This window comes from Syngnathus acus, chromosome 14, assembly GCF_901709675.1.
Source record: "Syngnathus acus chromosome 14, fSynAcu1.2, whole genome shotgun sequence".
Taxonomy (NCBI): Eukaryota; Metazoa; Chordata; class Actinopteri; order Syngnathiformes; family Syngnathidae; genus Syngnathus; species Syngnathus acus.
Genome location: NC_051099.1, coordinates 2568389 through 2581108, shown reverse-complemented (window position 1 = coordinate 2581108; position 12720 = coordinate 2568389). Strand labels below are relative to the sequence as shown.

At 48.1% G+C, this 12720-nt stretch overlaps 1 protein-coding gene across 1 annotated transcript; it reads right to left on the bottom strand.

Moving 5' to 3' along the window:
* Positions 1-1168: 1168 nt before the first annotated feature.
* On the bottom strand, positions 1169-12594 carry LOC119133619 (protein phosphatase 1E-like). The gene is made up of 7 exons (XM_037269620.1): positions 12101-12594; positions 5833-5954; positions 5228-5427; positions 4924-5112; positions 4698-4841; positions 4529-4622; positions 1169-4461 (listed from the first exon to the last, which is right to left on the bottom strand). The coding sequence occupies exons 1-7, from the start codon at positions 12283-12285 to the stop codon at positions 3653-3655; spliced, it is 1743 nt and encodes a 580-aa protein (XP_037125515.1). The 5' UTR covers positions 12286-12594; the 3' UTR covers positions 1169-3652.
* Positions 12595-12720: the final 126 nt, after the last annotated feature.

Here is a 12720-nt window from a genome sequence, read left to right as displayed (position 1 = left end):
ATGGGGATTTTTATTCGATTTAAAAACCTAATCGGAATAAAAATGCTTCATATGCACAACCTATTCAGAATATTTCCCCCAGATCGAGACCATTCTAGTCAAGAATTTATTCTGGATGAGTGGACTGCTTTATGTCTATTGATAATCCGATCAGTGTGCATTAAATTATAATCCGAACTCTGATTGGATCAAAGACATTTTGTCCACAAACGTAGCCAGCGCAGTAAGTTTTTTTTTCCTCTAACAGTATCTTAGAGATTGATTCAAGGGGGGTTTCATAAACATTCCCCCTAGCCCCTGCCCGCTCCTGCCCCCAGGCATGCAGTGAGTTTTGCACGCCACTGAATGCAGCACTTCGAGGCGTGGCTCAATGTGGGGGGGACCTAAACGTTTAACTCCGCCTCTTTTCTATGCTATTTTTTTAAGGAATTGATTTCCCAATGTAATGATACGTCACAAGACTTTTAAATAATCGAAAATGAAACTTTACACTCGGGGCGGAACTTACGTAATCGTCTTGGCGGAAGTGGTTTAAACGGCCATGTTCATTTTTGGGCGAACACCACAAACGCTTGGAGACAGGAGCCACGGAAACTCGTGCAGCGTGTTCATGATGTTTACGCTAATTAAACAGAATCATCCAAGTTTACAGCTCCTTTTATGTCTCGGTCAAGACCGTTGAAAGAAGCTTGTCACAGACTGCAATGATATTGTTCCACATCGTTTTTACTCCACGTGTTGTCCGCGTCTGTTTATTTCTGCGCATGCGTAAAGCGTACTAAATTCACTTCCGCCTACACGGGCGAGAATCAAGCCGTTAAATGTATTGAAACACTTTCGAATGAGTTGCGGCCTCTATAATCGGTTAGGCTTTCGATAGTACAAGAATAAATTGCTCAACAATGGCTCCTCTATTTTCGTGCCTGAAATATGTGCGTGGGATGCTATTTTCTGTGACAAGCAACGACGCTTGCTGAACCCACGCTCGCGCTTCAGTTCATTGTTGATTTGCTTTCGCTTTAAAAGGGCGCAATTGCGCCTTCTCGCCTATAGATGGCAATGTTTCCCAGTCTTTTGCATGAGTGAAGGCTATGCCTTTTACCATTTACAGTTGGAAAAAATAGAATTAAACCTTCTCCCATTGCCACAAAACAAGACATGAGGCAGCTTGAAGTGGAGTTCTAGTCTTTATATACATGATATAAGTATGTAAGTCACCGGTTACAATACACATGTATTAGTTATTTACTGTATATACTAGAGGAACACACATCATACACGTACATATTAATTCTATTGAATACTTGCTCTCAATTTAAACGGCACATGTTCACGGGGGTTTGTTTTGTCCATGGACAAACCCCCCGGGGAACATCATTTTGTCCCCACCGCATTATTGCTTCCAGAGAAAGAAGAAAAAAAAAAGCTTTTCTGTGTTCCGAGACACAAAGCACATTTCTGAAAGGCGAGCCAAATGATCAACTGATGATGACAACTAGAGTGGGCTAACTCTGATTATGAATGAATAAAGCAAAGGCAAATCTTCAGATTAGTTGAAATCAAGGTTCAACTTCTGACAAAAAAAAGGGGGGGGGGCAGCCTATTGTTGCACTCAGTACTTATGAGTGCTTCATCAGTGCGACTCTGGGTCACCTCTTGCAGAAACATCCAAAAACGGGATCAATGACAAAATTGATTTAATGTGCATTTAGTTCAACAGTGTTCATTTTTATCACTATGAAAGGGTAAAGATGAAACCTTTTTTGACAGCACAATGTTATCTAAGCAGCATTCATTTCATAACCAATATGAACCTTCCTGTACTAGCGATTCATTAGTAGAATTCAAATAGAGTTATTATTGCAAGAAGTGTGCTTTCAAAATAAAACAGTTTGCAACAAAGTGGAGGGCGACTGGCAAAATGTGGTTTAAGGCGGATAAAATAAAGCTGCAGCTACGGCGATCACAATGATTGAACAACTATTGGTGGTCAGGTTTACAATATGTAGCAGCAGGAAACAGTGACAGCCTTTAAACACAACAAGCCGGGAGAAGTGGGTGTCGAGTGTCACAAAAATACAGGCATCGCCAAATACCCCAATTTTTTTTTCCGACTCTGAAGGCGGAAAAGTTGCCCCCAGGTCTCCGTTCTGTGTCGGTACCGTTTATACAGTTCAGCGACACAAACAAAAGGCAGAAAAGTTTTTATGGGGAGTGACGAAGAAGCTACGCACGTACGTCACAGAATGTGCAAATTTTATGGGTCACTTCATCAAGCAGATGGGAGCAAAGTTGTTTTGATAGCAGCAACGATGCAAAAGCAAGTGACCATTTGAAAGAAAGAAACAAAAATGGAAAAAAATACTACCAATATAAAATCCGTCATCATTCATTAAGCACACTAAATGCGTAATGAGAATTAATGGAATACCATTTAATTACATTAGGCCAGTTAGTGGTTATTTCGCATAAAGTTGTGAAATATCCAGAAGGTCTATTAGCAGGATTACATGTGGTTTGTCATTCCATTGATGGAGTCAAGTGACGCTATGGATTACGCGGTAATTGACATTAGCATCGCAAAGGTGATTAATACTGTAGTTTTATTTACAGACAACAACAACAAAAACGGCTCTGTTCGCTATCTTAGGATCATCAGTAACAGAAAATGTGCAAACAATGGTAAAAGGATGAGCTCAAGTGTCACTTAATATGCGTATATGTAAGAAGCAAGAAGATTAGAAAACTGGACAGTGAAAATCAGCTTGATGTTGGAAACCAAAATAATACACTTGGTCTTTTTTTAAATTGTTGTATCTCTATATTCTGAGCTAGCCAACTAACTGGTTTCCAATCTTTATTGTAGTTTAAGACATGGTATTTTTGGAAACTCGGCTGATATGCTAATGGCTATCGAGCTACCCAATTGGTTAGCTGGCTACTTGGTTTCAGAAACCAAATAAATGATGCTGATGATCCAGACTGTATTAGTAAGTTTTGGGGTAAGGTGGCTTTGACAGAAGGCACGTGTTCTGTAGCTTTTCAAGTCTCCACGCTGTGTTCCGCTGACAATAATTGCATCAGCAGACATCGACGGAACACATCCCCAAATCACCCTTTGTCCTCTCCCAAAGGCCCATTAACGCCGGGCCTAAATCCACATTGGGGAAAGCATGATACAACATCTAATCAGGTAAGTAACTACTAATCTTCTGTAATCCACCATTTAAACGCTTTTATCTGTAGACGAGCCGTGGGCGGAACGAGAGAGGGGTCAGTGGTATCGGTGTTAAAAACCCTGAAAGGAACCAACCGTCCACCTGACCAATGAAAAGCATGCGTCGGCAATGCAACTTTTCGCCAAATGTGGAAAAGTTGGAAATGAGCAAAAACCATCAGTGTGGAAGCTTTGTAGCTTCACGATGACGTGGTGGTATACTTTGGAGCGAAGCTTGTGTTTGGTGGGCTGGCTAACACTGACTACGTTTCATTTGCTTTTTTTGTTTGTTTGGGACAGACACCACCAGTCAATTGTCACGTTTACGAACGCAGGAGCCACAACTATCTAAACTAGCCAAAAAGAAACGTGTCAGATGGGAGGAGGATAAACGGGAGGGAGGGAGGTGGTTCCGTGTTGGGGCGGCGGATCCCGTCAGATGGTGGCGTCGCGGGAAAGTCGGGGCACGGCCGCGCCGGGCCTCCAGATGGCGTGGAGGGGTGAAGAACCGGGCGGCTCGGCGAATCCACGGCGACACCTGAGGTGGCGTCTCGGCCCGGGCACCCGGCCGAACAGCCAGGTGGTCCGGGGCCCCAGCGGGTCCGTGAAAGAGAGGCGGGATCTGCGCCTCAGCGGGCGCTTCTCTAGGAAGTGCGAGCCCCGCAGGATAGGCATGCGACCCCCCAGCGCGGGCACCCCGAGGCTGAGGCTGGTTCTGTCCGTGAAGGAGTCGGTCCGATCTTCGTAGGCGAGGTCGGCGGGCGCCGAGCACTGCTGCAAGGGCCATCCTCCGCGGCTTTTGCCGCCGTTGTCCGCCGCGCTGCCCCCCTCGCCGCCTCGCTCCGCCCTTCCCGCGTCCTCCTCTTCCTCCTCCTCCTCCTCTTCGGGTTCCTCCTTGGCATCGGCCACGGGCTCCTCTTCCACCTCGGCGGCGCCCTCGTCGTCGTCCTCCTCGGTGCTGGCGGGTGGCGGCGGGGTGCGCGGGTCCCGCAGGAAGACGGCAACGACGGTGATGTTGTCGCTGGAGCCGGCGTCGCGGGCCGAGGCCACCAGCTTGTGCGCCACCATGGCCGTGTCTCCGGCGTTCTCCTGGAGGTGATCGCTCACCACCCGCACCGCCTCGTCCGGACTCACCGTGTCCCAGAAGCCGTCACAGGCCAGGAGGAGGTAGTCCTCCGAACCGTCTAGCGGGAAGGCGGCGTGGTCGGCGTCGCCGCAGATGTAGGGCTTGTGCTCCGAGTCGCCTGGGGAAAAAATGCCGGTGAGCCTTTCAAACCTCATCAGACTCTCGGTGCTGGACCGTCAAATTACCGATGGCTCTGGATACCGACAGACTGCCGTTCACCCTCCACGTCCCGAACCAGATCACGCAGCCTCCCAGAGCTTCGATCCTTTGCTTCTCATCCTGCGGACATTTGAAAAAACAAAGTCAAATGTGGTTTTGGTTCCACACTTTTCTCATTTGGAACGTCTGCCTGACCTCTCTGTCTGGCTTGTGCGGTTTCATCAGCTCCACCACTTCTCCCCGACGGACCAGAATAACTTGAGAGTCTCCCAGCCAGGCCACGTGCAACGTCTGGCCGCGCAGGAAGGTCACCACGCCCGTGGTGCCGCAGCGCAGGTTCTGCCGGAGGGAGAGCACGGCTTGGAGCTCACCCGCCGCTTTTCAAGGAGAGAGGACAAAAGCCGAAATGTGCCGTCGTTACCTCCCGCGAGGCTTTCCTGACAAAGTGCTCGTCGGTGATTTTGAAGGCGCGGCGCAGAGCCTCGCCGGGGTCTTGGCTTAGCGAGTCCTGGCGAGCCAGGTTGACGTGGAGGTGGTTGGCGGCGTAAATGGCGGCGTCCACGCCTCCGTGTCCGTCAAACACGGCAAAGAACGCCTGTTCTTCTTGATCCTAGAGATACAAAACGCATTGTTAGGAGGAACTGGGGACTTTTGGACGGAAAAGACGGAAGGCTCCTAAAGACCTTGAAACTAAGGACTTAAACTTTGGAGGCGAGCGGCCAAACCTGAATGTTGAAAAGCGTGTTGAAGTCGGGGATGATGATATGCTTGTCCTCCATCTTGCGCCTCATGTTCTTGATGGCGTGGATGGACGTCTCATAGTAGGGCTGCGGGCGGCGGCGGTAGGGCAGCTCCTTGGTCCACGCGTTGCACGTATCAAAGAGGCGGTTGAAGATGAGCCGCGTCAACTTGACCGCCTCGATCTCTGACGTGCCATCAAACGGACAGATGAGTCGAGCATGTCAACAATCGACAGCCTTTGTTCATATTCGTGTTTTAAGAAATGATCCGAAACATCAGAAAGGAGACTGTGGCAAATCGTGTGCATCCCACTTCCAATTTAGGAAAGTCCCCGTTTCCACTGCAAGTAAGTGACACACTTGTCGCTGTCTAAACCCCAGCGGGAGCTGTTTTACTTTTTCCGAGAGGCAGATTAGAGAAGTTGGAAGTTAAGCGAGAGAGAGAAAGAGAGGTCAATTTATTCACTAAAATCCTCAAGTGAAGACTGAAAACATGCCACAAGGTGGCAGCAAAGCACTACTACCGGTGTCCCTCAGAGCTCAATCCTAGAGCCATTCTCGTTACGTGACAATGGTAGAGTCAGACTCACGTGGTAAGGGTCCGACTCCATCTTCCATGCTCTTGATGAGGTGGTGGATAGTGAGGTCGCTCTGCAGGATGCTGTCCGACGTGGCCCTGGCCAAAGCTGCCGCCAGTGAGCATGGACAGTTACTGTGGATTTGAACAAGAGCGCACAGTTAGCGTCTTCTGAGTTTATTTGGGGAAGTGGAGCGTGTAATATGTGAGGCTGCTGCTTTGAATGCAAACATGCTAATTTAACGACAACAAGAAAGGCCTGTAATACTTGTTTGCGTCAGAAATCAACCCAGGTCAGCTGGTCGATTGCGAAACCGTACAAGCCTCATTGAGGGAAGTCACGACCAAGTACGGAGGGGGTCTTTCTTTCCATTCATAGATCGCCCCTACTCCTCAGAGGGGGCGGATGCTGAGGAGAGGAGATCCGATTGGCCCGGGTGGTCCCGCAGGAGACGAAGGCGGCGCGCCAATGAGAGCTCGCCGGCGCTCGTGCATCACGCTCAAGTCATGTGGCGCGTAGGAGGATTAAAAGAAGCGGCTTAATCGCACCAGCCCCGGAGCGCACAACAAAAAGTCAGACGCGCATCACTATGTGCGAAGAAATGCATCTCGGCTCGCAGCGTTAGCACATTTACCAACGTGACCTTTTATTCAGTCCAAAATGTGTCAAAATGTATGCTTGGATCATATTTTATTATCATTTTATTAAATTTCTTAGACCGGTTCTTGGATTCTTTTTTTTTCAGGTAGAATTCTTCATAGGGCTGCATGAAATGTCCTTATCTATGTGTTTGTTACTAACCTCGTCTTTCCCTGACTGATTCAACTTCCAGCTCTCCCATCATGCTTTGCGCAGGAGGCTGCCGGTATGTGTTCGCCGATGACTCATGCATGCGGCGGTCATGTTTTTTTTTTTTTTTTTTTCCCTTGCTTGCTTTTACCCTGCGACGGAGCATCAAGGTTGTTGCCACGGCAACAGAGCCAACTGACTGACAGTCCACCACGTCGGCCGTTATTTTTTTTCTTCTTCGTACCAAAGCCAAGAAACGGAGGTGAGAGCGTCGTTTTCCTGCTCCCGCTCTCACCGATCAATCAAAATGCAATTTTTTGAAAACAAAACCATTGGTGCGTGTGCAACAGACGCCGGGTTGAGAAAAGGCGCTATTCTCAAGAGCACGGGATTACATAATTCGCAGAGGGTCCGTTCGTCTTTTGCTACAGCGACTCCTTTAAGGCTGTTAGACGACGTAAATGAATTCATTTGTACGCAGGCAGGCAGGCAGGCAGGCCACGTGCTGCTTTGGCATCTCGCATGAGATGCCACAACATTAGGTACACCAGTGTAGTAAATCTGTAAAAAAAAAAAACCAATTTTATACTCATTTATGCCATGTGTTGACTGAAAAGTTTCAAACAACCTTTTCCAAAACAGCCACAATTACGCATAATTAGTATAATGGCCATGTTCCATTGTGAAGTTATTTTTGTCAATTTGTCAGCTTTAATAACCTCGACATCCATCCAAGAGAGCAAAAAAATAAAGTCCATTTTAAGCGTGAGCAGAAGCTGTGGCATGAAAGTGACTCATTTATCATTGATGCTAGCTTGCGCTATTTCGTGATGTAAGCCGTTGCGAGCATCGAGAGGCACGCGAGCCACGCGCCTATTTCTTGAGAAAAATAAGTCATGAGAAAAGCAAAGCAAAAACAAGACGACCAAACGTATATTAAAGTTTAGGAACCCCGGCCGGCTCGGCACAAGTGGAAGCGCGTTACGTAAGCCTCGCGGCACTTGGGTCGAGTGGCGGGCCCAGAATAGCTCCCTGTCCAAATTGGCGCTTTTGTAGAGCTCCCCAGAAGGTATCAATCATTTTGCCTTTTCCTTGCTGCTTTACGGCCCACAAAGGCCGCAAATATGTTCAGCTGCTGTGCTGGCTCGACTTTTCAAATGTCTTTTACCTTCTAGCTGTGAAATATTTGACTTTAAGTAAGGTTTAGCCTGGGTTGTTAGCGGAAGTGACTTTTTTTTCTTTCTTCCTCCCCCAACCGCCGTTGAGCCACTTCAAGGGCAATCCTGGAGGATTTCGAGTTTGTCTGGAGGACAAGCCGAAGCTGCTTTGCATTCATGTCACCCGCCACCTTCCACGTCGACCATGACTCATCATTTGAAATACGACCGTCGTGAGCAAGCTGGCTCTTAAACGCGCAAAGAAAGGAGGACGCTGCATACTTTTTTTTTTTTTTGAAGGTCACCGTGTTGCCAAAAATGGGGCCAACTCTCCAGAGTTGAAATTAATGAAGGCGCCGCCTTTAGAAACGCCGTGCGAAAAGACCGGTCGGTCTTCATTTCAGAGTTTACTATTATCTGTTTCGGTAGATTAACATATAAAACATGTTTAACAAGTTGAATGTCAATAGAAGACAGATTTGATAGATACATTGATTAGATCAATTATAGACAGAAAAATGAAATTTGACTTGGATCAACTTCACGGTTTAGTAGCCGTTTGCGTTTTAAATGAGGCCTTGCCAACAAGTCAGGACAGGACCATCATAAATTCCCCGCAAGTGACTCAACAGTCAATGACGAGCGGCAGACATCTTGCCTTGAAAAAGTGCGCAATAACAATCACCAATAATATCCATCCCTAATAATAGCCAAGGATGAAAACCAGGCAAAAGTTCCGGGAGTGTTCCAGGAAGTACAGTAGTAGCAACTCCGGCCGCCCTCGGTGCTAATCCCAACGAGATGCTCTGATTAAGGGATTACGCCTGCTACTAATTGCAAAAGGATGACCTGGGACAGCCCGTCGCCACTACCCAGCCAGCGCCACAACAGCCAGAAGGGGAAAGTACGGGAATAGCCTCCAACAGACGGCGGACATCCAAAAGCGCCCTGCTCAAACTTTCAAATTGGGATCCGAGCCGGTCTTCATTTTCATTCTTGTGATACTCAGTGTCTGAAATCCTTTGCCAGAAAAGTACGGGGTGGCTTCAGTTTTGTTGTTGTTTGCTCCAGAAAGGCCCAAAGAAGCCTGGCATGAAATTTTCCAGCCTCTTAGCGCTCTGATTAAATATTGGAAAGCCAGCAGACAGACAGACAGACAGATGGCGGGGGGGGGAAAAACCTTTTGCAAAGTCCTCACATTCTGTTTGTCGTTGGCTTACACAGGAAAACTCGTTGCTGGTTTATACACAGACCAGTGAAAGCATTTCAAGTGTACACTTCTTTTTTTCTGTGCCATATCGCTCAGCTCTGGCATGAAACTAGTTCATCTTGAAAGGAGGTCAGTCCATCGCCACGCACGTGGGCCGCTCCCGTTTGTCATCAAAATCACCTTTGCTGCTCAAATGGCGCACCGTTCTGGAACGTTGCGGTGGCGATGTGACATTTGGCGCGAAGGATCACATCCCACGAGCCGGTCGCTAATGGATGGCCGTGCAAATGAAAAAGCTCGTCGGGGCTTAAAAAGGATGCTTCCGATCAGACGATGTCCCGCTTTTGCCTCTGAACAGCCATCGACGGGCTAACAAGTAGCAACTATGTAAACGACAAATGTTAACATATATTCTTTATCCTCTGCAAAAACAAAATCACTGCAGTTTACTGAGTCACTTGCACATCAAATATAATCTGTAGCATTAATACACACGGCAGGTTAAGCACGGTGCCACCTATATGGCGGCGCTGTGGAAAGACGGTTGTCATGACGCCACGGCAGAACTGTCGGCATTCATTAGCGAGGCGGCACTTTTCACACTCACTGTAGACTTAAATACGTGTGTGTGTGTGTGTTTTGCAAGGGAACACTGGAGGAAGCCGGATCAACCCCCTGCGTCTTAACAGCTGTGGGAGTCGCACAAGAGAAGATCTCCTCTCTATTATCTTCTGCTTGTGTGTGTGTGTGGGAGTGTGTGTGTCTTCACATCTTTGCATTTTTTCTTTTTTTATAGCTAGACACCCGTGAGGACATTTTGGCTCATTAGACGCGTGTTTCCGTAACATTTATGGACTACGGGCACAACATTTATGGACTACGGGCACATCTCACTAAAATGGATTGTCTGACATCATACATTAGCATTAAGCTAGTGGGCTTTTGCTAGGTGTGTTTGAAGATTTGGGGCGTTTCAAGTTTTCAATTGTTACGATTAGTCAATGTGCAATTCCATTTTGTCCGTTTAGTCAACGTCAATTGGGCTTTGCCTCAAATTTGGAGATGTGTCGTGAGCCCTTTCAGTGTTCTCGAGCTAATTGTCCTGGGTGAACAATTCCAAAGTTGAGGTTAAAAAACACGTCCATTAACCGGCCTCCGCATCCGTTGAGGCGTTGGACTCTCTTCTCGCGCAACTATTATTAGCTGTTCAGCCCAGAGACAATCGCATGACACGTCGGATGAATCAGCAGACCCGCTGGTAGACGTCCACGTAGTGGGCCGACGCGCTCGCGAGTCTGCTTGGGCGGCTGCGGACGGTCGTGCCAAAAACGTTTTCACGCGTGAGGCTGAAGACGCCTGCGCGAGTCGCTAGGAAAGACAATCGCGCGCGTAGCAAAGGGAAATGACTAGGAAGGCAATATTTGGTACGAGCCCAAATAAAAAGCAGAAGCTCAAGCTAGTAAAGCTTTTCTTAACTGAAAACTTTGCCCAAAGCAGGACTGGGCACGCACAAAAAAAAAGGCCTTTCAGGTAAACATTTGCAGATGAATCTGAAAGCGTGGGAGCTTCCTGAACCTTTACTAATAAGCAAAGCTGTGCAAAAAGTAGCCAAACAAACATCGAGCAGACAGACGAGCGTTTAAACGTTTAGGCAAAGTCCAATTCGGGGGGAGTGCAATGAAATTTGACCTGCAAATGTGTTGAAAACAAGCCTACTTGTGATGCAAGAGCGCAGGAAGAGGAAATCTAGGCTGTCGGCACCCTGGCGGAGGAAGCAAAGGGTTCGGAGCCGCGACACAATAACAACGTGCAGGAAGGAAACGGCCTGCCCGCCCGCCTTGAGTGCCGCACAATGTCGAAGCCAAACGCGAACGTGACGGCCTCCACTGGAAAAGGGAAGCAGTAGCAGATTACGAGATGGTAGAGGAATGGAAAGTTGACTTTGCGGTTAGCTTTTTTGCCACAGTCAAGTTCCGTGCTCAAATCCCTGCTCAGGTGTTCAAATCAGCAGTCAAGGCTTGACTTGGGAGAAGAAACGAACCGAGGATGACCTCAAACAGCCGGCCGGAACAGGATGCATCCAATTTACTCCGACACGCTCAAAAACACCGAGACTGTCAAAACCCAAAGCACGTAAGAGACAATTTGCCGCATCCGAGTCTGAGCGACTGCGGCGGTGTTACTTCTCTCAACTCACCAAACTGTCAAGCATTCTCACAACAGCCTTGGGTGTCACTCCACAATTCAAAAACGATTCAAGTTCACCTTCAGTTAGTTTTAGTGAGTAGGATCTCGCCAAATCCTTAGCTGGGATCTAAGGCACAACTCGAATGAGAACATGCAATAGAAAAATCAATGGCGAATACATGTTGCAAAACATCTCCCTCATCCCCCGCGAGTTTCATTATTGACCCTTGACACAAATGCTCTTCAACAACACTGGAGCACCTCAGAGCACCTCCACACGCCCACGGAGTGTTTAAAAAAAACACACACTCCTTTCCAGACACGAGTGCGGCGCGGGTGCCCTAGATGAGTGCTTCCCCTTGCCAGTACACTTCTTTCCGCACCTATTTTGGATTCAAAACCAGGCCAGCATCTCATTTTCACACTTTTTTTTTTTGCCATTTCTACTAAGTCTGTACACGGCCACACGCGCGCGCACACGCGCACACACATTCACACAATCCATTTCCAACTGCAGAGTAACGACATTATGTAAGAAGTACATCATCCTCTAGAATGCATCTTTGATGCTTTTTTTCCTGTCTGGAATTTGTCAAATGGGGGCAAATAACAGAACAGAACCGGTGGGGTTATTTTTAGCCTGTGAGGATGCCCCCCACCCCCCCGCCTATGCAACGATGACGTCGGCCAGTTACGCAAAATCGGGGGTTCACCTCTGGATTTGGGGGACTTTTTTTCCCGCGTGGCTCTGCAGAACGCCTGTGAATCTAACGTGCAAGTAAAAAAAAAACGAAAAAAAAAAAACGTAATTATGCAACTCGTTATTCCGGGGAAGGGGTCACACCCAGCCTTGTCGTTTATGCTCCTCACCCCCGCGAAAATAAATACCAGCAACATGCACATTTCACGGAAAGCAGAAAAAAAGTGTTCACTTAACTATTTGTAGAGGTGCTGCAGACACAAATCGAGGCATTCCCCCTCCACCTCGTCCTCACACACCAAGTCCGTCAAGGGGCGCGAGGGCAGCGGGTCGCTGTCCTGCAGAGGAGGGCTCATTTCCCGGAGAAAGAGCTCCAAGAACCGTCGGAAGGTTTTCTCCTCTGTTGCACAGCCGGCCATCATTGCTCATTCCTGGACACGCTTGCACTTGCAGCTCCGCCCGTCGCTTCGCTTCAGTCGGCAGGGAAGACTCGCGGCGACACGCTGGCCCGAACTCGACGCTGAGGACTTTTCTTCTTCAGGGGGCGAGCTTCTGAGCTAGCTTGTGCCCGATAGCGGTGGTGGAGGGTAAACTACCGGCTTGTGGAGCGAAGAAACAAGGGAGGTACTAGCGGATTTAATTTCGCTAAGTGTCGGACTGCCCCCATTCAGTTCACCGCCGAATGGGAGGGCGCGCCGCGAGATGGGATTTCGTCGGATCGGAAGAACGTTGACGTCATTGATGACGTCGACGCGCATTACGTGAACGCGCGCGCACAGTACCGTTCTTGGGAAGTCCTTCTAAAACTAATATGGAATATATTTCATGACAAAAAAGTAGCAAACCAAAAAGTAGGA